The sequence below is a fragment of the Chelmon rostratus genome, chromosome 6 (assembly GCF_017976325.1).
Source record: "Chelmon rostratus isolate fCheRos1 chromosome 6, fCheRos1.pri, whole genome shotgun sequence".
NCBI classification, from domain to species: Eukaryota; Metazoa; Chordata; class Actinopteri; order Chaetodontiformes; family Chaetodontidae; genus Chelmon; species Chelmon rostratus.
In genome coordinates, this window is record NC_055663.1 from 9187339 (window position 1) to 9212450 (window position 25112).

Sequence of the window (25112 nt, forward strand, 5' to 3'; positions counted from 1 at the left end):
ATGTTCACATGTTGGAAAAAAATGAGGTACAGTTAAGACTGTCAGCAGTAAGACTAACATTAACACATTTTTGTGTGATGTTGATTGGAAACTGTTGTTACACAAAAAAGTGAAATACAAGTTCACAATAACAATGCTAGCATACTGATATTTAACAGGTACAATGTTCACCAACTTGTTTTAGCATGATAGCATGCTGGCTTTTGCTAATCAGCACTTAACACAAAGTACAGCTGAGGCTGATGGGAATGCCATTAGTTTAGGTTATAAATCAAATATAATAAGTCAAATTTGACCTGATGATGGCGCTAGAGGAAAAGTCAGAGGATCACCGTACTTATTAAAATGGATCCTGAGGGGGACATGAATGTCTGAACCAAATTTTGTGGATCCATTATTTGTTGAGATACTTCAGTGCGGACCAAAGCGGTGGACAGACCAGCCAACACTGCCACCACTGGAGCCCCGCAGCCGGCGTGGCTGACGATTGTGTATCATTCCCCGTTAGTACCAACTTCTTTTTCCTTTTTACTTGCCAGAACAGTGCACTGTCAACATTAGTACATCATGTTTACATCATAGTATTACTATACAGTATGAGACTGGGTGTCTAAATGCTGTTGATATCCTATTATGAGTCACAGAGCTAAGATGGCCTTCATATAACAATGCTCAGGAAATGAAGAAGGCAGAGTGGCAACATCACTGTCACTATGAAACTGATGAGACAAGATCACAATACTCAGCTGTGGTCACGGCTGCTGGACATTTTGGCATTTTCACTGATTTGTCAAAACAAAGGAAAACAATGTACGATGCTTCAATACTTTTTCTTAATTTCATGCTGGCCATTTTCTAAGCTTGTTTGTACATTTTCAACATGTCCAGCATCAATATCAAGTTGCAAAGAGCTGAAATTTGCTTGACTGGGTGTGCTCTACACACTAGGCTATGCTTTGGAATGAAAACGAATAGCATTCACCAAACAAGACATGGAGACATTATCCCTCAACTAGTAGTTAGTATGTCATAATTATGAAATTGGTGTCTCATAATTATGAGAAAATATGTCAAAATAATGAGTTCCTATTTCACTGTTATGAGGAAAGTTAGAATTTAGTAACTACAAGGGCGTCATTTGGATTTACTGCTGTGCCAATAACAACACAAGAGAGACAAAAGGACGTTCTTATTCTTCCCACAAGCCAGAAATCTTTGAGGTTTGAGGCTCAACTGTTATTGATCTGAATTTAAAGTGAACTGATCCCAGACCTGGATGGACCAATCAGTCTCTGCCCAGTGATCTGTCTTTGCTTTCCCAAACACAGCCCTCCACAGCAGTTTGTGACAGTAACACAAATATTCAGCGACTGTGAACCGAATGGCGCCCCATGTGCAGCAGATACGTCAGCGGTACAGTGAAGTGCCACAGAAAGTCATGTCTTTCGCTCCATCAGTTCATCAAACGGATTGGTTGAACGACTCAAAATAAAATGCATCTCTTAAAACAAAGTTTACATTTACAAATTAAGACTCTAAGATAAAAAAAAAACAATTTACAGTCACAGACAATTGAATTCCAGTGGTATTGTTATATTATATGTATTTCCATAAAGAATAAGATATATCATAATTGTAAAAAAAAAAAAGTAATGGCACTGAATTGCTTCAACCATCTCTATGCAGAATCAAGTTTTCTATAATCTCAAACCTTTATATAGAACTACAGTGTGAGTTATGCTCATCTTTCTTTTTAACCTGTTATCAATGTATTGACAACATTAAACAAAAAGGCATGCAAGCTTTCATTTTTATCTTTTGAATCGGAAGACATTTCACAGTTAATAAGCCAGCAGTAGCAGTGTTGCAGATGTGGGGTAGAAAGCAAATGGTTATTTTTCAGTTATCTGTGTAAACCTGCCAGTTGAAACGTGCTGCAGGCTGTTCACTGCAGCTGTTAGAGCTGCTGAATGTACATGTCCGGGTTTCCTCCCTGCATCAGCCACAACGTGTCCTTCTGAGCAACACAGTGAAGCCCGACCTGCTCACCTGTTCAAAGTGTTTACAGTTGGCTAAAAGCTCCACTGACAGATCCAGGAAGAAAGTGAGAGAACAGACAGTACAGCACATCTTTTTCCATCATATCGACAAATACAATCCTATAAAATTGTCATTCATTTCTTTGCTGCCCAGGGTGCGGCTCTCCTCCATCACAGTAACAGTCCTAAGACCTACAGAACACTCCAAGGTCAACCCCTAAATCTACATTTTGATGCTCCTTCAGTTCAGTACAGCAGGAACAAGTACTGGTTTGAACTCAAACATAAAGATGCTCAATGTTTTAGTCATGTATTCCATATTTGTTTGGCTTTTTTTATATTTCTTCTTCAGTGCAGGAGCAAAAAGTGGTCTTGTTATGTCACGTTGACACAAAACGAAAACAAGGACTGGGAATTTCACAACTTTAGGTGTGCCTCGGTGTGCATGTGAAACCCCCTTTGCATCTGACGAGTTTCTGAAAGTGATAATCTGACAGTCACAACCACCTCAGGCAATGAAAGTGGGCAATATTTGAACTGTCGTGTCAAGCTCTCCCTTTTCATTCTTCACAAACTCTTCTGGTGTCGCTTTTTAAACAGCATGAAGAGGAGAGACCGTCTGAAAGTGTGCAGCCGTATTCTTGTTTGTACTGTTCACTGTGTTGAGACTACAGGGATACACAAAGTTCTTGGAGAGGGGTCAGGGATGCAGACAGGAGGAGGCGAGGAGTTGAAATATCCAAACCTATCCTTTAAAGCAACACTTCAGAGTGATGTTTCTGTCCCTTTGGATCTTTATAAATTCATAATGTCAATAATCTGCTAGTTGCTCCTGCAATGAAAAAGCAGTTTGCATGATGAGTAGGTTCGATATGTTCTGAATATCTAGATTTTGAGAACAAACAAATCCTGTTTTGTGTTTAAGTGAGTCAGGTACAGTTTCTATGCACTGATCAAGTGTGGGATGGTGACTTCCTGCACAGCTTCAGCTCAGTGATTCTGAGTTGCATTGCACAGTGTCATGGCTGCAGTATTTGAGTCTGGTCTCAGTCTTTAGTCTGGTCTGGAAACTGGTTTAACTGTTCCACACTGTCATTGACAAATGCAGGTATTAATATTTTCTGTAATTTGTGTTCACCATGTAACAACCAAGCACCCTCATTTTAGACATGTAGGTTTATGCATACATTACAGATGTGGACAGACATCATACTATCATAGTTAGCTTGTAACACTGTGCAAGAGTATTTTGTTTCTAACACTATTTGATTATTTAGTGGTAGTCACAATTCACGGTTAGCAAATGCAACATTTAGGCAGATTTACAAACAACAGTGAGATAAAAATCAACTTTCGACTGTGATCTGATTAATTTTTTTTGGTCTCTGTCTTGATTTGGTTTCATCTGCACTTGGCCTTAACTTGGACTTGTCTTAAGTGGTCATGAAGACCGCGTTGGTGCAAGTCCTGCAGACAGGTAACCACAGTCATCTGGCAAAAATTTAAATCGACAAGCTTAAGTAGGCCAGCAGCTATGGTAAAGGCAGAACTGAATGAGACAAGCCATTAACGTTCAGTTTGCAGACATGTCACATGACAGGAGAAGCTGCACATCTAGAGCAGGATGGTTCAAAAACGCCTTTTAACCTAAACTGGACACAGCAGTATCCATTAAGAAAAGTAGTTGTATATAACGGTGGGGGTAGCCTTATACGGTAGAATGGAATAGTTACTTTATGTATGCATACTGGCTCACCGTGTAACCAATCAAAAACCACAGTCAAAGTAAGAAAACCTGACAAAAATACAAGAAACTCATCATTTTGTACATTTTTGGGCACTTGGTAGGTTATGAAAATGACAATTATCAAACAAAGTGACTTTAAATAGCTTTCGAGACTTTTGCTAACTTACTTGAATACAATGCGTTTGTGTCTGGGCCATGGAGGGACAGGACTGTGATTGCAAAGCGTTTGTCCAGTAATTTGACTTGAGCATGAGCTCCCTGTCCTCGTGACTCCTCCACATCTTCTTCCTTCAGTGTCGAGTTCATCCTTCTGCTCCTCCCTTTACCCATTCCTCCATTCAAGCCTGCTCACATCGTACATTCTTCCCAGCGTCTTTCCAGTCCGACTGATTTTCTCAGAGTAGTTAGCACAGGCTGATGAACACGGTGCGTTTGTAGCTTACTAACTTTAAATGTTTGCCCAGTGTTAAGTAGAGTTGCTGTCCTTGATGTGAATGTGTATTATGGCAACCTCTCTGACAGTGTATATGCTGTGTATTAGATTATATACGTCTCTGTATGTTTTAGTGGGAGTAAAGGGGTGGAGGAACAGCATACTGCATATTCTCATGACGTTGTGCCAAAGCACAGCATTCATATTGTGTTGCTGACTTTCTGGTTGTATTCCCACTCAGTGTGTGTGTGTGTGTGTGTGTGTCTAGTGTTAGAAAGCTGTGCTGGCCATGCTTCCCGGAGCGAAGAGTCTCGGTATGCTGTCCTGAGACGTCTCCACGTGTCTGTGGGCCATCTTCCCCTCCTCGCCTGCTCCGCACAATGAGTGGAAGAACAACAAAAAGATGGGAAAAAGTGAATGAACGCTTCATTCCTCTCCAGAGACGTGTGTATTGGACAAAGACAAATGGCCGAAAACAAGACAGATGTATATGCCTTATTTCTGCCTTAATTGTCTTATGTCACAAATATATGAACGAATGGAGTAAAAAACAAATGGATGAAAAAAATACAGAAAATCAGTAGTTAGAGTGAATATATATAAATCAGCAAGTACATTATGTGCATGTACATTCATACATATCCAAGTTTGAACCAACCCAATCAATGAAATTTTAGAGCTGATTATTTCTCAACATGTATCTCATTTTTGATCATTACTACCAGTTAAGAGAACATAATACTCACTGGCATTAATGCTGAGGTGCAGGTGAGACAGCTTTATAAATCATCCATGCACTCCAGGTGAGACTACTGATCTCAGTCTCTATTTAAACTCCAGCTTGTCAGATATCTAACAAACACTAAACAGCCTTTATTACTGACAAGTTAGCTTCATTGCACTGGTTTTAAAATTCTTTCTACTATCTAAAAGGCAGTGCCTGGCAAAGCCCTAAAGTATTCTGCTAACCTTTAAAAACCATACTATCCGCATTGACAATGTCTGCAGTCACTAGAACAGCAGCTTTTAATTATCCAACATTTGCATCTATTTAATATGATTTCTTTATTTATTACTGTTCCATCGTGTTTTTACATACTTTACTATGTGTCTACATTCATTTTACTCTGCTTGTTACACACTTTGTAAAGTCTGATTCAGAGAGGTGGTATACAAATGATTATTTATTACTTATAAGAGAGTCATAAATTGACTGGTTTCAGGGATAAAAAGCTATCACAACTGGCAAAAACCAAAAATAAGGCTCTTAGATATAAGAGGTTGTAAAAACCTACCGGATGCAGACTGCCTGTTTCTGTGTTTATTCATTTTTATGAATAATAATTTTTATGAATAGATTATCACAACTACCTTTTCCTCTGATTTCTGCTTCTTATAGCCAGCTAACAGCTCACCCAGAAAATGAACTGCCTAACTGTCATTCTAAATAATATGATGATTGTTATTACCGAGCACTAGCAGGGCCTGTTTGGCGGCATCGCGGACCTCCTCCTTGTCCGTCCGACACAGATACACTAACTGGTCGATGCTTTCTTTGGCCTGGAATAGAATACAGTGGTCAGGGCATTCTGTGTTACACAGTACAATCAAGTTTTTATAACCATTTTTAAAATGTTGCCACAATCAATGTTGCCCTAAAATAGCATATCGGCAATATTTTGACAGGGTGGAACAGCTTTGGATAAGAGCACAAAAGTCTATAAGTGTTTGTACCTTGAGACAGGCTAAGGCCTTGCATCCACAGACTCTGGTGTCCACATTCTCATCTTCCAGCAGCTCCAAACAGCTGACCAAAGCCTGAGCAGAAGGATGCACAAAGTGGTTACCATCGTTGATGCACCAAGTGAGTGAGTGAGTTGTGACTACCACTAAATAATCAAATATTGTTAGAAACAAAATACTCTTGCACAGTGTTACAAGCTAACTATGATAGTATGATGTCTGTCCACATGCACACACACACACACACACTCACACACACACACACACACTCTGTCCCCTCACCTGCTCTCTGTGCCTGGGCTGGGCAGCCAGGCTTCTCAGCACAGAGCTGGCAGAGGCCGACACTTTGCCCCGTGGGTCTTTCAGCAATTTGGCCACAGCGTGAAGTCCTTCTCTCCTCAGGCTGCACTCTGCAGGACGCCGCAGAGCATGGACAATCACATCCTGGTCACATGACGCCAGGCTCTGCACCAACCACACTGTTGGACAGATGTTATCACTCATTATTTTTACTGATCAGAAGCTTTTTCTGCATTCATTTAGCTTGTGTGTGTGTGTGTGTGTGTGTGTGTGTGTGTGTGTGTGTCATACCTTCTTCTGCCAGCTCAGTGATGTGTGTTTCCATGTCACTGATGCCAGTGGCCTCCAAGTAAGTCCACAGCTGGAAGAGCGTCACCATCACTCGGTGTCTGTTGCCGCCTCGCCGTGGTAACCGCTGATCCAGCATTCGCTCAACCAGACACAAGAACACTGGACAGGCACACACACACAGGTGTTAACACTGTGCACACGCTTAGGCGTACTGTACATGCACAGATGTTGTTGTACCTGTGTCTGCCATGCTGCTGACCCTCTCAGGCAGTATGCTGGAGTAGACTGTGGACAGCGTGACCAGGAAGCTCTCAGCATAGACGCTGTACACGCTGCCCTGCCCAACACATCGTTGCCATAGTGACACAGCACCCAGGCACAGGCCGAGCTGTGGTATCGCTGAGATAAGATCAGAAGGTCAGAGTCACAATAGAGGAAGGGAAGAAAGAGTTATGCTCTATTCTTTTATTCTTGGAGTTTAAGTCACTTGTTCAGTTTCCAGCTTGGAAGTTCATTCTTGACCTTGTGTGAGACACTAAAGTCAACTCAAAGGTCAGTTTACTAGCTTTATCTGAGCTAATGATGCAGGTAAAAGCTTAGACAAAGCTAGTTTCTCTGGCTTTTGCTGAAGCCAGGCAGGAAAAGTGTCCTGATTGCTTTCTAGGTTTGCTTTTTCTGGCTCCAGGCAGGTTAAAGGCAGGCTACCTGGTTCTACCAGGTTCAGCTTATTAGCCTCATCATCTCATCAATTCGATCAATTTCTGGTCAACTGGACACACCAAGGGCTCAATGGAAAAAAGGTCTTAATATATCAAGGAGGAAAAGGAGGAGACGCACTGACGTATACATGCACAAGTTTACCTTCAGCAGGCTGTCTCACGCGTCTCGGGTTGTCCTTGGTGATGCGTCGGATGATTTCGAGGACTCGAGCCTCTCTCAGCAGTCTATCTAAGGCGTACATCTCTCCACACCGCAGAGGACCAAACGTACCCAGACGCTACAGACATAATGCCATATATCACTTTACACAAAACAGGCACATTCACGGTCAAACATCCTCAGAACAACAGCTTTGACACAAGCTTTGATAATACAGCATGCTCATCAAAGAACTGACCAATCTTTTTGACAGAAAATCCGTCTTTACTACTATAAGATTGACAGATGACACTACAAATGATCGTGGCAGCTATTCAGAATTTCTATGCACTGCTATAATTGAATTGGTGCTGCTTTTGTCCCAGACAGATTAGCATAGCATGCATCTCTACTGAGCTGGAAACTTGGCAGACTGAATCCAAGGTAGCAATGTCTCATACGCATGTACAATATGGCATCTAGACACTTCTACATGAGTGAAGGACAGTGTGGCAAGTGTCTTACCAACAGCTGTGTGTTGCAGTTCTTCAAGTGGACCACCAGGGAGCAGTCTAGAGTGGTGCAGCCTGTGGTGAGGGGGGAGGTGGGGGATGAGGAGCTGTCCCAGCCTCTGTCCTGCAGAGACCTGCACACATACAGGAGGAATTTTCAGAGTTTTTCATTAACACTGTGACAGTCAGGGGTCAACTTGATGGAGCTTCTGAAAAAAAAAGAAAAGTTCGTCTGTGTCCCTCAGCTGAAAACCAGGCTCTCAGCAGGCTCTCAGCATGGCAACTACAGACAAAGCCCCTTCAGGGGCTTCAAATTGTGATTTGTGATTCTGGGCTATATGAATTAAATTGGCTTGACACAGAATAAGAGACAATATAAAACACATAATGAATAAGACTAAAAAAAATAAAAACAATAAAATTAAATAATTAGAAAATAATGAAATAAAACAGCAAGTCAATAGACCATAAAAGAGTGGTGGTGCAAATGACCTGGTAAAGTACCAAAAAGTGAATATGAGTGCACACAGAAGGACTGCTTGTCATCTTATCTGTCAGTCTGTCTTTTGATCAGTCAGACGGCCCATCACGCTGGTCTGGGCTAAAACTTCAGTTTATAGGTTAGATGATGTTTTGTGCAAACATCCAGGGTCCTCATACGATTTTTTTTCTAGAGCCACCCTGAGGTTAGCATTTGTGAAATATCTCAACAACCATTAGATGGATTGCCATGAAATTTGATTCAGAAATTCATGTTCCCCTCAAGATGAACTGTAATCACTTCAGTGATTCCTCAACCTTTCATCCAGGCCATCATCAGGTAAATGTTTTAATTAGTCTAATAAATCAACTTTGTTACATGAACAAATAGGTGACACTCCCATTAGCTTCAGCTGTAGTTAGCGTTTGGTGCCAGTGAGTAATTATTAGGAGACTAATGATATGTTAGCAGTCATCTCCCCCACCACTGTGTGGCCTAACAGGGCAGCTAACATACCTGTAGACTCTGAGTCTTGTTTAGTTTTCCTTGCTAATAGTGAATAATTGACCAATGTTTAAAAAGCACCAAATACCAGTTCAACAGAGAATCTGCGCTACAGTGATGGTACAACACAGTTCCACTAGATGGCATCAAGATACCACAATAACAATGAGACAACAGGAGGCAGATGTTACTGAATGTCTGCTTAGTATGAACAGATAAAGCTATGAAATAACAGAGAGGTTATTATCTTGATGCAGGACCATACCTTATAGATGTAATATATTCTGACAATTACATTACACTGATGGAAGAAGAGTGTGTGACTCCAATGTGTGGATTTGATAAATCACACACCTTAGAAAAAATTTGAAGTGCGCAAAAGAAGAGAATCTGGTTTGGTTCATTTGTCAGCACTGACCTGCTGACACTCCTCTTGTCGCCCTTCTCCTCCTCTTCCTCCTCCCAGTCAGACGTGTTGAGGAAGTCAAAGCTGCCCAGAGCTGTTTCCACTGTGAGGCTGACCATGCTGGGTGAACGGCTGTGCTTACCACCCTGGACACACACACACAGACATACACACACACGCATCATTTTTGGGGACATTACATAGACTTACATTTATTTCCTGGAGACTAACCACAACCACAACCACCACTTGCCTAACCACAAGCCTTAACCCAAGTCTTCACTCTAAAATTTAATGACTGACATTACAGGGACTTGTATTTTGTCCCCATAAGGAAACTGAGTCCCCACTGTGTCAACAGATTTATGTATGATCTATGAGTAATACATGGTCACATGCACAGCTACGCAGAGATTCATAGTCCGATCACAGGCCAACAGTCAGGTACACACAAGAGTACAGATACATACACATATGTACATCTCTGTACACACATACTGACTCACACATGGTCACACAATAGGAAAACACACAGTCACAGTCAGACTCCACAAACCTGGTTCCACCTTAATATCAAACACTGATAACACTGGCATGTGTCAGCATGCACCAGCTGCATGTTGTGACTGACAGGATAGATAAAAATAAATAAAAAGATAAAAATTCACACGCACAAGTCTAAATACGTGCATTCGCTGATATGTACAGTGTATGTGAGGGCATGTGTATTTAAGTTAGCTTAAGTTATCTTAGAAAAAGAAATGTGAGCTCTTTACGTATACGTATTTTTTCACGATGTAATTGCATTACGAGCCTGATGAAGAGCGACAGAAAAGTGGAGAGCAAATTATGCATGCAAAGAAAACCCTTTTTATTTTATGTCGACGTGACTAATATCATGTTTCAGCAACACATGGTCTCCCTCAAGTAAAAGTGAACACACCTGTATTTAAGAGGAAATTCTTGACAAAGTTACACATCATTATCTATTAATTAGCCATAATGAAACTTGTGATATTAGACATGTTCATTTGAAATATAAACTGAACTGGCCACTATTGTAATCTGGTACTTATCTACATTCATTTGCCAGGAGAGACCTTGACGTGGGGGGTTCACAGCTGACTGTGGCTGCCCCTGTGACGGAACAGGGACTTGGGGCACCTATTCTGAAGTTCAAGGACACTATAACTTGTTGATATTTACATGATTTATTTTCTATTTACTTTTTGCCAATTAATACTATAATATCGGAGACAACATGCAAAGAATGCAATTAAAAATGTCTCAACTTATTGATATATTTAAAAGAACAGAATATGAATGAAATATTCATGTGGGAGATTTGTTAGAACACTGAAGAGACAGAGACTGGGAATACTGTCCTGATGTCTAAGTAGGAGGTGTGAATGGTCTCTACCATAAATCATTTTACAATTATGTGAGGAAGATGTGCTCGAAATGATGTCATATCAACATCAAATAAATCATGTGGTAAAAAGAGAGTGATGTGCCTGCATTTCTTTCTTTTACTCTTTTACTACTTGCTAATAAAGTAATTTTGATGAGCCCTTTACATCCTCTTGAATGTTTGTTTTAACAAAGCATCAGTACTTGTACTTGAGTACAGTGTTTGGCTCCTCTACCCACCCCTGGAAGCAACGTTTCTCCTCACCTTCAGTGTAACCTGCAGCAGCTTCAGTTCTTGTTCCAGTAGCTGTAACTCAGGGAACTGTCCTCTGTAGTCATCCAGAGAGGAAACTACAGCTCCCAGGGCGTCTTCCAGCCCTGTGTCCACCAGACCGTCTCCCTCTCTGGACAGACAATCTTCTCCTGCACCTGGTACATCCTCCTCCACTGACACACGCCGGGCTACATACATCACATCCCCGCTCTCTGGGAGGATGTTGCATTCTAGCTGTGGGTGCGTGTTCATTTGTGATGGAGTGCTAGGGTCCACTCCTTCAGTCCTGGGAGAGGAAGATGTGAGGACAGAGCTGGATGCATCATGTTTCATCCCATTTTGATGTTGATCTGTGACATCATCAGCTGATGTGTTTTCTGTGACGACGCCGGGCCTCTTTGGTGACAGGTCAGCCTCCATGGCAGCAGAGCTGGGCGGGTCAGGAGTTCTGCTGGGCGGGTCAGGAGTTCTGCTGGGCGGGTCAGGAGTTCTGCTGGGTGGCTCAGGAGTTCTGCTGGGTGGCTCAGGAGTCCTGCTGGGCATCTCCATTTCAATATCATTGATGGAGAGGCCGGAGGCCAAAGACATCACCTCCCCCAATTCGCCGACTGACCTGTCCGTCAACACAATGCCGTCGGCGCTGCTTTCACTAATGTGGCTCAGAGAGCGTGAGTAGCTTCGTGAGGATTGGCTGTTGGTCACCACCCCATCCTCTGCTGCTACAGAAGAGTGTTCCCCTGCCTTGTCTTCCTCACCGTCAGGTTTTATCATCACAGTGACCGTCCTCTTCTCCTCGTCCCTGTAAATCAGTTAATCTAGTTACTGCTGGAGCACACCATATACCAAGCCACAAAACTCATCCCTGTGTTTATGGGTAATTAGTCAACTAACACTAACCTGTTACTCTCTGCTTGGGGTTTCGAGATGTTGGGACCCTCGCAGACAGTGCTGACTTTGTGGGCAGAGTTTGGAGTTGAGCAGGAGGACTCTCTGAGGCAAAATGAGATGTCAGGCTGTGGAGAGGAACTTCCTGTTACGGCTGGCCGGATCTCTGGGGTCACCAACACTGCCTAGAGGGTGAGAGAGACATGGACACACTGAGTCACAGGGACAGACCAACCCACGAACAACACAGTATATAACTGCAAGGCTCATTTTAGCCAAACACCACTAGGTTCCCCAAGGACACAAAGCAGTGCAACAAGCACCCTGTTTCTTCACCCTCTGGAGCTGAATGCCAGACAGGTCGGCTGAACTAGTGAACCAGATCAATCGATCAATCTATAACACTGTAGCATTGACTGCTGCTCTCTGTGGTCAACACTTTTGTTGACAGGAGACTTGAGGGACCTATTTGTGAACTTTGTTCAGGATGTGTACTTTTTATTTCTTTGTGCGAAGGTACCAGTCTCATTCATAACAACAATTAATTAGATATCATTAGATGTCATATTTTCTAATGCAATCTGTCTGCCTGACATTCAAACCAAAGGTCATGCACATAATAAGGTATGGACAAAATGTTTTATTTGTAAGTGATGGTAAAACTGGGATTGTCAAGCCCACTAATGCCTGTGTGACCTTAATTACGTCAGTGTCAGTAAACCACAGTTCATATATTCCATGTCAGTCCATATGATTGTAACATCTGGATTCACCCACTCATAAATGTGTACATAGTGTGGCTGTCTAACCAGGAAACTGACCAGACACAAGTTTGAGCAGAAAAATAATTATATTTCCTGTGTCCCTTCCACTGTTGAGCCAGCTTTGATAAACAGAGAAGAGGGTTAGATAGAATCATAATGTCACGATCATACCAGCACAAGGCCACAGATCACAGGTGATCTATAGTGATCTATAGTGCCTGTTGTGTGTACCTTATGATGTGTAGAGTTGCGCAGGCCTCCGACAGACAGCTGAGGACTGGAGGAGTCATCGGAGGACTCGGATGAGTTGGACCATGCTGTTCCATTCTCCAACTCTTCATGACGGCGAAGCATGTTCTGAAAGAGAGCAGCACTGTTTAAAGGGTTGACCTGATGAAAAAGGAGTTGGATATAGACAGATGGATTGAAGTTCGAATCAGTAGATGTGGACACATTCTGATGGCTATTGCAATTATCACAACTGTGTCTTCCAGATGGTAAATAAAAGGTTGTTTGAGATGTTTGAGGGAGAGCAACTGTTCATCCATCTGCTCAGTTTCTATGCCAAATATGGTCAGCTTGTTCTCTGTAAAGGCATAATGACACTGGGAATGTAACAACAAGCCTTCGGGAAGCTGTGGACAGTCACTGCACCTGGTTGTTCACCAAGATTTAGTTCCAACACAGAGGCCCCCCCCTAAATCCAATGCTGTTTGTGTGCAAACTAAACTAACATGAGACAGGGTGTTATTTAGTGAGCTTTACAGGTGTTGGTAGGTGTATTTTTTCACCTTGGACAGGGCCAGGCTAGCTGTTTTCCTCTGAATACAGTCTTTATGCTAAACTAGGTAAACATATCCTGACTCAAGCTCTGTCACAGTGATACACATTTCCTGACTGGGTGCAGCTGGGTGGCAGTTGCCCACTTTCCCTGGATAATGATCCAGCCTTGCATGGACCCTAGATTTAGACTCACTAACAGAAAATACATCATTCTGGCAGAGACTGTATGGGAGAGACGGTTTAACCTGCAATTCCTTTATGTGATCCATTATCAAAAATCCTTAAAAACACTACTTGACAAAATGAGAAAACTGAAGGCCTCACTTCCACAAGCAAACTGACAGCTTCCAAATACAGGCCAACAGCACACTGCAGACTCAGTGAGTCACATAACAGCCCAGCAGGCTGGTTCACACAGCTCACACACGCATATGACTCTGGATCCTTCCTCTTTACCCATCAGTCACACATCAACATCAAAATTTAATCTGTTGATCAGGCTGAATTTGACCACAGGTGCAGTTGTTGATTCAGATTCAGAGCACGTCAGATTAAACAATCTGGCAAGCTCAAATAAACAGCCATTAATTGTCTTGACTTAATTTAACAAGCAGGGTTAAACTCTGCTTTGTTCTCCTCTTTTCTGATTCAGTGACCACATTTGTAGAATACTGAGCATGCTGCATAGAAACAATCGACCAGGAAGTTTCAGAGAGTGTCTCCTTCATTAAAATTTCCATCCTTGTGACTGCTATTAGATGTTGCTGTTCATGAACCTGCTATCCAGACAAAACTGAAAACAAGCTCCATTAAAATAATAGCTGAATACATTCAGTTATTGAGTATAAAATAATATCTAGCACATTAACAAGTTAATTGCTGTTTGTTACAACTTCGGTCTTAGACTCATAGTTTTGACGGCAATTTGTATCACTTTATGATAAACTTTGTAGTCACCAAAGTAATTGCTGAGGTTTAGGAACATGGTGGCATCACTACACTACAATTCGATGGAACAACAAACATGAGCAGCCAAATGATTAGACAGTTTACAAGCAAACCAGCAATTTATTGAGATTATCTAAACCACAGTATTTGGAGATCGAATACTCTCACAGGTTTTTCCACTGTCATAGTGTTAACATAGAGTTATAGGTTCATAATTCTCCAAGGTTCATCCTCAGAAATTTACACCAGGGGGTGGCTGAAAGTTCTGTCTGTGCTCAGCTGGGACCTTTGAATTGCCCTAGAGGCCAGTGGAGAGTCGTTTGTGTGCAGCAGATTTCTAACTCCAGCTCTCATTTTGGAAAATTGGGAGCCAGAAATAAGTGAAATCAGATGGAGAGCTGTTTGGAAACCTGGTATTCATACCTTATGGCTCCACAAAGCCATGCACAAACACAGACTATTGACTACTGAGACTACTGCTCTGGGTTTCTAATGTACCACACCACCATCGCTGTCACTAGTCAATATACCGCTGGGTTCTGTGCTCCTACATTCTCTGGGTTTTACTCCATAATGACTTACTGCAGTGGGCTGTCTTGCTGGTGAGTTGTCACTACAGGAACAGCTCTGGCTAAGTGTGTCTCTGAAGATGTCCAGCAGCGGCCAGTGCTGCCGCCTGGTCAGACTCCGAGGCAGAGACTGCATGTCAAAGTGGCAGCAGGTGGAGCAAAAGGCAACGGTGGAATTAGGGACCTTCCTTGTTGTCTTAACTCCAATGCTTAATCTAGACCTGTGGTTCTAAACCAGGGGTGGGGAACCTCCAGCCTCCAGGTCGTACACGGCCTGTCAGACTGTTTAACCTGGCCCGCAAGGCAGTTCATGAAAACAACAAAGCAACTCAGAAATACAAAAACAAAATAACATAGTAGACTAACACGCCCTTTGAGTGGTAACTGAACACAACACGCACATAGTGGTTGATATCACCTCAATGCATCATGGAGAAGAGAAATGGACAAACAATAGTTTTTTTGTTGAAGTAAAAGGCAAGCCTGTGTGCATATGTTAGTTTGTGGGAACGTACTCGCAGTGATGAGAAAGGCTAAACTTGAGCATCATTACAGCTACATGCTAACCTGGATGAGCTGTAAGGACAAATGTGCTTGGATAAAGTTAATGCTACGGTAGAGTTTGGGTGCCCAAAAAAGCAGCTTTCACAAGACCACATTCTGACAGAGACACTGCTATGCAGGCAAGTTTTGTGCTGAGCAGCTAATAGTTAAGAAGCTGAAACCTCATTCAGAAGGAGAATTTTGTTGCTGTAAAGCAAAATTGTTCCAAACCGCCTGGAAAAATGTCTGGAACATAGTTAGCACGTGGCTGTGTGATTTGGCCTGACATTACCAAGCACCTGCCAGAGGTGAACCTAAATATCAGTGCAAAATACCAGCTATCAGCAACTGCAAACCAAATATTCCAGTATCACTCTTTTAGAAAGCATCAGTGAACGTCTCCGGAGAGAGAGAGACACAGAGGCAACTTGAATAGAGACAAACTTACATAGAAGGCTTGTTCACGTAGAGACGGCGTGTCAGGTGGACTCTGGTTGAAGATGGTTGAGAATCTCTTACTGACGGTTGGGGCTTTGTTGACGCTGCTTGCCACGGACCCCTGGTCGTCTTTATCAAATGGACTGATAGAGGGAAAAAAAGAAAAGAGGAGAGGGAGGACAGAGACAAAAGAAACATTCAATTAACTGTTAACAAACAGAACAACACTTCACTAATTTTCACTAATTACTGATTACAAACAGCACATTTCTCATCACGCTCAATATCATTTTCAGCACGCTGACAGCGTGGTTGGCAAAACTTACTTCCAGGTGACTTCAAGGCTCAGCTTAATGGTCCCAAGGTCATTAATATCCACGGCAACCGTCTTGGGTAGTGCATCAAACAGGTCCTTAGTCTCGCAGGAAACACTTCCTACGACCACGTGATTGGCTAAGCTCTTCAGCTCCGTCACCTGGGAGACCAGAGAAGTATAGATTGATCACGCTAGCAAAGACTGCATTCAGGTTGAGAGCTATACAAGTACTAACAATATTGTCCAACAGGAAGCATACATGGGCCATTTCTTGACCCGGGGTAGTGTTCCAGGCCACAGAGGTTTCGTTGACCAATCACAGCTAAGCATGAATTAAAACAAACCCAAAGTAATAAAAAAAATACACCGGGAGGGACTGACCTTCACGGAGAGGAACTCACTGATGAGCGGCAGAAACACCATCTCTTCACTGTCCCACACCTGTTTGGCATTGATTTCAATTCTGCCTCGGAGCTTCCACCGCTGCCGACCATACTTCATGAAGATCTGAACACACACAGACACAGACAGACAGACAGACAGACAGACAGACAGACAGACAGACAGACAGACAGACAGTGAGAGACAGAGTCGTGTTTCCATCATTTTTGGGGACATTACATAGACTCACATTCATTTCCTGGAGACGTATCATAACCATAACCATAAGCACTACTTGCCTAACCACAACCCTTACTCTAACCTAAACCTAAACCTAACCGTACCCTAACCAAAACCCAAGTCTTCACCCTAAAATTTTATGATTTACATAACGGGGATTTGTGTTTTGTCCCCATAAAAAAGAAGATTTCCCACAATGACTGTGTAAACAGATGTATGTCCCCACAACATGAGTAATACATGGCCGCACGCACGCATGCACGCATGCACGCACACACACACACACACAGTAACCCTAACCCTAACAGCTTTCAGTTCTGCATGTCACGAGAGCTGTGTGTGTGTGTTTGTGTACTTTGTGTTGAACAGTCATCTAAATAGTTTTTCCTTCTTTCTTTATATGATTTTCTTGTGTTTTCATTTTTTCTTTTCTATTCTTCAGAGAGCTTTCACTATTGATGTACATACACTACCATTCATAAGTTTGGACCTCTTATATTGATGTTTTCCATGAATGGGTATTTTAACTTACAAACAGCACAAGTACAACACCAAATGTATTATGTACATTTAAAATAGTTTTGGCTCCACAAAAAGAATAACTCAATGATTAAAACTTCCATTTTGTCGATATCCCCGCAGTGTTCCATGACAGGGGTGAATACTGTTGTACCATCATATCCCACAAATAGCCTTCCATTTAAATTTTGTTGTCCTATCCAGAAAAGAATAAGTGACCCAAGATCATTACTGAACCACAACCGTGCAACTGGGCTCTTGTGTTAGCTGTGATCGGTCAGTCCATCGTGTGTTCAGATGAAAGTCTGTGATTCAGTTCCTTCTATTATATTTTGAAGTTTTACGACTAGCATTGCTAAAGCAACATGTCTGCTAATGCCAGCTTGTTACAGATATTACTGTGCACTTGACCCTGAAACAGGAACCAGTTTTTATCCTAAACTTCCTATTTCTTTTACCAGTGACTGCTGATTTCACATGTTCTTATTCAACTGTTGCTCACAGATATCTTTGTACTGTTTTCAATTGAACATAGGTCAAACCAGACTTGCAAATCGTTGCATTCTGTTTTTATTTATGTCTTACACAGCGTCCCACCTTTTTTGGAATCAGGGTTGTAAATGAGATGCATAAACACGGCAGTAAAAAATGTAATTCAGAGAAGGCGGCCGATGGACTAACCTCATACTGGTCACCAGCACACAGTCTAGCAAATCCAGCAAGACCTGAAAAACAAACAGTTTTAAGTAAACTGGTCTAATAATACGGCCTTTAGATGGCAGCCATGTTTGTCATCTCATCACAGAATAACTGTTCAACATGGACAGCATGCATTTCAAATGTTCCAAACCAATTCTTAAATTTTGGGCACTTTTCAGCTGCAGCCTTCATGAGGTGCCACACTGTAAGTGTTCCGACAGAGTGGACAAAATAACCTGTTGATACATAGAGCCAAGTTTAATAATTTGGAATTGGAATTGTGTGTTTTTACAAGTTATTGTCAGTTTTACCCAGCAGCATACCAAAGCTAACTGGCCAGCAGCAGTAATCCTCTGATACTTTCATGTCAGTCCAGAGATGCTGCATGTCAAGTGTGAAGAAGACTGAATTAAGGGCATGGCAAGAATTCATAAAAATGTTTTATTAAAAAATTCTTTGAATCGCACAAGCTTTCCGGTCACAATAAGTTTTGGAGTCTGTGACATTCCTGAGTATGTGATGTGATTTTTGTTGTTACATGGCTAAGAAACAAGAGAATGAAATGACAATGAGAGTGAAGAACAGAGGATGAGAGAAGGAGGGAAGAGTGAAGACAGACGAGGGAACTTGTCATGTTCCATTTTTACCTTTCATCCTAATGTGGAACTCCCCCAGCTGGTTCTCCAACTCGTTCTCCAACACACACATGTTCTACAGAGAGCAGTAAGTCATTAGTAAGTGAGTTTGTTTATATAGTATCGCGAACAGATGTCACAAAGTGCTTTACAACAAAAGACAAAAGAGCAAATAACAGAACAAAAGATATGACAAGCAGCTAAAACAGAATAAGATTAAAGAAGACACCAAAACTAAAGCAAGACTAAACAAACAGGTCATGTTGCTTTTTAAAAGTGTCCAGTGGGAGTTTCAGTTTAAGAGCTATGACTTAAAAAACACAGTTTCCTTTTGTCTTGAGCCTAAAGTGAAGAACAACCAACAACCCTGGACCTCCGATTCCTCCAAGGGGTTTTGGGCTGTTGTGGCTCATTCATATACAACAGTGCTGGACCATGTAAGCCTCTAAAAGTGATCACAAGAATCTTCAACTGGAAACCAGAGTAAAGAAATCAAAATTGGGATTGTATCACACCTCTTGGAGGACTTGGTCAAAAGTTTGGCAGCAGTATTTTGGGCGACTTGTTAGCAGTTCAGCAATCAGTAGTCAGGAGGGGGAAAGATGTGAATAATCAACTCCATTTAGGCTAGGGACACAATGAGTGTAGCAATGTTCCTCAGGTAGAAACAGAAGTGAACCAAACAATTTACATGCTGGTCCAAACTGAAAGTCTGGTCCATAGAAACGCCTGGACAGTAGATTTAACAGAAGAGGAAAAGAGCCAAGACTTCCTCTCACCTTTGGAACAAAGCCAGCTGGAACAGAAATAAGACGTTCTGCTTTTGTCAGCATTTAGCAGTAGAAAATTATCTGCCATCCAATGTTTTATGGAGAGGATCAGAAAAGAAGGTTTTCATTTACTAAATCCTACTGAACAGCTCTGAACGATAGAGCTATGATTATACATGTATGTAAATGATGCCTATTAGTTGTGGTAATCCTGTTATCCTCTTGAATGTTTTCCCCTACTACTTGCTCCTGGCCCTATTCTCCCACAAGGATCTCTATACATTTACCACTTATCACTCTACCCCAGACCCCACTGTTCACTTCATCTTACCTCTGTGTATTCTTTGTATCCTTTATTGGCTTCTGATAAACTCTCCCTGGCCTCCTTACTGCCTGGAGAGGCAGTGTAAGCCTTCACCATCTTGTTGGCTCCATCCCTGAGTCGCCTTTGCAGGCAGTAAGCTTCATATAGCTCCTCAATCTGGGAAAACAGGGGAAAAGAGTGAGACAGTGCTTTGACATCAAACTTTTTAAACAGCAGGTTTTTGTCAGGGGTCATTAGAAATGTGAAGACAAAAATTTCATCTAAATGTAAGCCACCACCCTAACAGTGTTGAATCCTGAACACGTTTCTGGTCTAAAAATGTTACTATTTATTTTCTAGAACATTCATTGACGTGGGAAGGCTTTGGCAAGGATCATTGTGCTCTTACCTTGCTGAGGTGGAACTCCAGTCGTCTGATGTACCTCTCAGTCACCTTCACTTGCTGTCAGAGGGAGCACAGAGTCACATTCATTCCTACTAGTAAACACAGACTGAACCATTTTCAGGTCAGTTTCAGGCTCAGCACAACAAATAAAGGCTGGTGCCTACTACAAACACTGAGGTAGCCTGAATTACACATCGTAAATGAAAGATAATAAACATTTCCACCACACTCAACACAATGCACAAATACATGATTATGTTTTGCACTTTCTCACTAAGTGCAGGAAGTATTGAGATTCAGTGTAGGTAGTTAAACAGTGTCAAAAACAAGGAAAGTGTGGAAATAATTGTAGAAAAGAGAAAAGAGGAGCAGATGGAATCAGTGTTGTGGAAGTGTACATTAGAATAAAATACTGATGGGCCTTAAGCCGGTGAAGTCAAAATCACTCGTGCTGAAGAGGGGACAAGTCTTGGACATGTTCGGCTTAAGCATCAAAGGGTCAGTGATCCCAACTGTCTCAGAGAAGGCAGAGTGACGAGTGATAAGCCTGGCCAAGGTCTTCGACTGCAGTCTTGAGGATTGCCAGTAATTGGACGAGTCAGGGCTCCCAGGAAAGTTTGAAGCATGGGCATACCAGCACGGTATGCTGCCAAGGATACTCTGGCCGCTACTTCTCTACGAAGTCCCCATCTCCACCGTACAGACTTTGGAGACGAAGGCAAGCAGCTATGTCACAAGATGGCTGGGGTTGCCCTAACCCTAACCCTCTTTACCCAGGGAAAAGTGGAGTCTCCAAACTGGCCACTGTGCTTAGCAAGATAGACGTTGGAGCAGATATTGAGCTCCTGGCCAAACACAATGGAACAGGGCTGATACACTTGGTGCCATAACCAGGTGCTGCAACCTGTTGCAGAAGGAGCAGCCGGAGCTGAGCGTGCACCACCACCTGAGTAATTGCTTTTGTCAATGCAGGAGAGCAGCAATGGGAACATAAGGGTGCAGCAAGGATCGTGCAAGCTGCCCAGGACTGGCAGCTCTTGGTGGACCCGGAGAGACCACTGAGATTCCCCACTCACATGCTGGAGCACCAAGATCATCATCATTGTAGAGCTGACAGTGCTGTGGGAGGACCATATGGAGGAAGCCCACAAAAGGAAGAGGACCAAGTATGAACAGCTGGTCATCAACGCAGGGCTGGAAGGCTAGATTCATGCCCATTGAGGTAGGCTGCAGTTCATTTGTGTTGCACTCACTCTGAAAACCTTAAGTGTGCTGGGCATCACATCAATGGGGACTAGCGATGCCCGGCTGGGTTTTTAGGGAGAGGGTGAAGGACCTGAAACACCCAATGACCCCAGGATACATCACTGATGCTGTGTTCAGGTGCATCAGAACATGTATTTTAAGAATCATGACAACAGGCACTAATAGCAGTTTAATACAAGCAATTTAATACAATAATAATAATTCTTACAAATAATTCCTATTATATTATGATCATATATTAAAAAACAGTCTGAATTAGAAATAAAGGACTATCTCTAATATAGACCTCAAATCTCAAATGTCTCTCTGCAGGTGCAGTAACTACTTAAGAATATACAGATGCTCACCTTATCCAGTTCATACAGGAAACCCTGAAAAGGCAGAAAGCATCAAGTCATCAGTATCTGTCACATTTTTAATTAAGTAGCAGCACAGCCATGTTCAATGATACTACTAATGATATAACAAACCAGTCTCGAGTTCCTCTTTGATTCTTTCATCTGCCTGCTGAGGTTGTCCAAGTCCATCTGATGAGCCTGCAGGCAAGACCTGCACACAGTTTGGTTTGATAAGATGGGCAAGAAAGGCTGAAAGGCTGAAAAACTTGCAATGACTTCATTTGTGGAACTTCAGTTGCTTATTTCATCTCTTTAAGTCACCTGTTACCCACTTGTCCTATTCTTTATTAACTTTTTCAGTGTGGGTTACCTGAATTAAGTTTTTCCTTTAATAACTGCAATAGTAATACAGCCTAAGAGCACAGGACATAGAACTACAGAATTCCAAAAACATCAGTTATGGAGTTACAAGTGTAGTAAGGACATTATCCTTCCACATTAAAGCCGAGAGTTGCTATTTGTTTGCATGACCGCCTGTCTGATGTGAGTGTACTCACTGAAGGCCTTTCTTCAGTGCCTCGTAGACCTGATCCAGTCGCTCTGGCTGAGGAACTTTAGGTGGTGGGTTGGACTTGGTGGACATGGTGAACATCCTGCTGGCTCTGCTGGGCTTCCTGCTGAGGCCTGGAGTGCTGAACACCGAGAGGTTCCTGCAACATCAGCATCATCAGGTCAACATCATCCTCAAATATCCTCACCTGACATCAGATCAGTTTGAGGATAATCAGATAACCAATAATGAAATGTAGAAACCGTGTTTTGGAATGATTTTAAATGGGCCAAGTACCAGTTTTGCCTGTTCACTGAATCCACAGCCAACTGACAACAAGAAAAATGAAAATACCCACTACAGTCACACCTTTACTAATTTCACTGTCATTTGGAAATGTTTGTGGTCATTGTCATGATGTATAACACTGACTTCAAGCGATCCTCACACTGATTAACCACGTCAGCTGTTTCAAAGCCAGCACACACACAACCATTTGCAAGTTAACACAGAGGGGCACAAGAGGAGCTCCTCTTTAGCACACACACGCACACTCAGACTGTCTGTCTTTTGAGCTCCACCTGACAGGATGTCCTGTCAAGTGTACTTCCCCACATGTACATGTGTGCGTGTGTGTGTGTGTGTGTGTGTGTGTGTGTGTGTGTACCTGTAGGGCTTGTCGTAAGTGTTGACTCCAGTGAAGCTCTGGCTCCTAGTGATGGACCTGGAGGTGAGGCGTCTGACTGGGCGAACAGACAGCGACATGGTGGAGAGAGTTCGGGATGGACTCCCTGTACAGAGCAGAGGAGAAGAGCCATCAACAGACTGCTGACACCACAGCACGACGGACCAACTGGTCTCACACACGCCTGATGAACCAGACACTCCATTCCCACACAGCATTAACATACGATTTGTAGCTGGATATAGATGGATTTTTGATTTAATTTTGAGGAATGTTTGCCATAATTGGACAGTTTGACAGTAGAGCCAGAAAGGAAATACGCGAAGAAACCACAGGGGGTGACATACAACGAAGGCCTGGCTCGGAATCGAACCAGCAATGCTGCAATTACACGGTATGCACCTTAGACCACAAGCCTGTGGGGACGCTCCTGTATCTGGATATCTCATCTGGATCAGATGAGAAGCATGTTAATGCAGGTGTTACTATGATAAATTAATTGTATATGTGTTGTTATACAGTATAAAATAATAGTGCCGTGCTTTGATGGGTGCATTTGCCCCCAAAGGTTACATTGCAGCCCATTTCGTGGCTGCCAGCTAAGGCAAACTACTTGACCAATTCCCAAACTTTCTGTATCCATTAGTCATTTAGACTCCAGCATACATACAAACAGGGCCCAGATTCAAAAATACCCAAATTACCCTTTAAGAGATCTCTGAAACTCTCTTGAATTTAGGAGCATTTCTAAGTTGTAAGAAATCTGATAAATAGTTTTTATCATTAGGTTTATGATTAAGAACACAGATCACATTCCTATGTGGAAAAAGAATCTGATAAAAACCATGTTTTCCCCTCTGCGTTTTAAAGCTTCAAGGAATTTCATGATTTTGACCTCTAAAGTGGAAAACAAAAAACATAATCCTTTTAAATTAAAACAGAAATTAAACAGAACCAGAATAATAATAAAAAGAAATACAAAACCACAAACAGTGTTGTGCTCTGATAGTCAGCATCTAACTCACTGACAAACTCATTTCCTGCTGGACACACTGATAAAAACCATTGTGTGTTATGGGAATAATCTTACATAATGGTTAGATGTAGCACTAACCACCATAGCAAATGATCCTCTTGAGTTCGCTACACGGCCTTTTTTTCAGTGCCTCACTGTACGTGATGATACGGGACTGTGTATTTGTCTCATCTTTATTGAAACAAGGTCGATGAATGGACGATTTGAAGGCAAGAGGACGGCTGCCCTCACAGAGTCCATCAAGTACAGAATGGTTCATGTACATGACTGATAAAATTTATAAAGTACAAGTTAACACTAAAATTTCAAAGAGGTTTAGTTTGTTAGGCACCATGCTAGTTTTGTTATCCCATGAATGTTGAAATAGTGAGTGTCATTGGTATGACAACCTGGAAGAGCCTTTGATGCTGCACAGATTGACTATTATTCAAAGGTGTTTATGCATCCCGTTCTATTGGTCATACTGACTCACTGAAAACCACAATGGTTAAAAACTGGATATATTATGTCACCCATTTTCATGTTGCCTAAAGCAGGCTAATCCATTCTGTTCCTATGGTCTTCAACCAACATTTGAAATCTGCGGCCTTAAGCAGCGTTTTGTTATTGTGGCTTAAGTCAGCGGTTAATTTCTGCCAGCTGAAGCAGTGTTTTCCTACTGTGGCCTATCCAGTGTCCTGTATCCTGTTTTTTCACACAGCTGAAAGGCCTTTGGAAGAAAACACCCCCTCCCACAGCACAGGAAATGTCACAATCCTACAGGAAGTCAGAAGCAACTGCCTCTCCTGACAGGAAATTCAACAAAAGGAGATAGTTCTAGGGCTGCAGTCATCTGGCTGACGAGAAAAGGTCAGTTCTGCTGGAGTTTACCAAAGTCACGAGGGATGGAAAGAGTACTTCAGCAACATTTATGCTGTAGTTGTAGATAATTAAAGAACAATTTCTACCTTTAACTGAGAGTAAAAGTGTTAAAAATACTGAATACAGATAAGCACAAATAAACAAAAACAGTAAGAGGCGGTCAAGTTCCTTCCACCAC

At 42.2% G+C, this 25112-nt stretch overlaps 1 protein-coding gene across 2 annotated transcripts in view; it reads right to left on the minus strand.

Moving 5' to 3' along the window:
• Positions 1-308: 308 nt before the first annotated feature.
• Positions 309-25112, minus strand: part of ripor1 (RHO family interacting cell polarization regulator 1) — a 46690-nt gene continuing 21886 nt past the window's right edge. For both annotated transcript variants that reach the window (XM_041938781.1, XM_041938780.1), the window contains exons 2-24: positions 23020-23143; positions 22360-22512; positions 21935-22013; positions 21812-21835; positions 20202-20255; positions 19820-19969; positions 18731-18794; positions 18066-18109; positions 16626-16751; positions 16255-16403; positions 15939-16071; positions 12879-13004; positions 11896-12068; positions 10990-11797; positions 9327-9460; positions 7937-8057; positions 7415-7550; positions 6791-6952; positions 6554-6712; positions 6245-6441; positions 5954-6037; positions 5689-5779; positions 309-4587 (exon numbers count right to left, since the gene is read on the minus strand). In XM_041938781.1, coding sequence (XP_041794715.1) covers positions 4490-4587; positions 5689-5779; positions 5954-6037; positions 6245-6441; positions 6554-6712; positions 6791-6952; positions 7415-7550; positions 7937-8057; positions 9327-9460; positions 10990-11797; positions 11896-12068; positions 12879-13004; positions 15939-16071; positions 16255-16403; positions 16626-16751; positions 18066-18109; positions 18731-18794; positions 19820-19969; positions 20202-20255; positions 21812-21835; positions 21935-22013; positions 22360-22512; positions 23020-23117 — 3363 coding nt within the window. In that variant the 5' untranslated portion in view covers positions 23118-23143 and the 3' untranslated portion in view covers positions 309-4489. The remainder of the gene's footprint in view (positions 4588-5688; positions 5780-5953; positions 6038-6244; positions 6442-6553; positions 6713-6790; positions 6953-7414; positions 7551-7936; positions 8058-9326; positions 9461-10989; positions 11798-11895; positions 12069-12878; positions 13005-15938; positions 16072-16254; positions 16404-16625; positions 16752-18065; positions 18110-18730; positions 18795-19819; positions 19970-20201; positions 20256-21811; positions 21836-21934; positions 22014-22359; positions 22513-23019; positions 23144-25112) is intronic.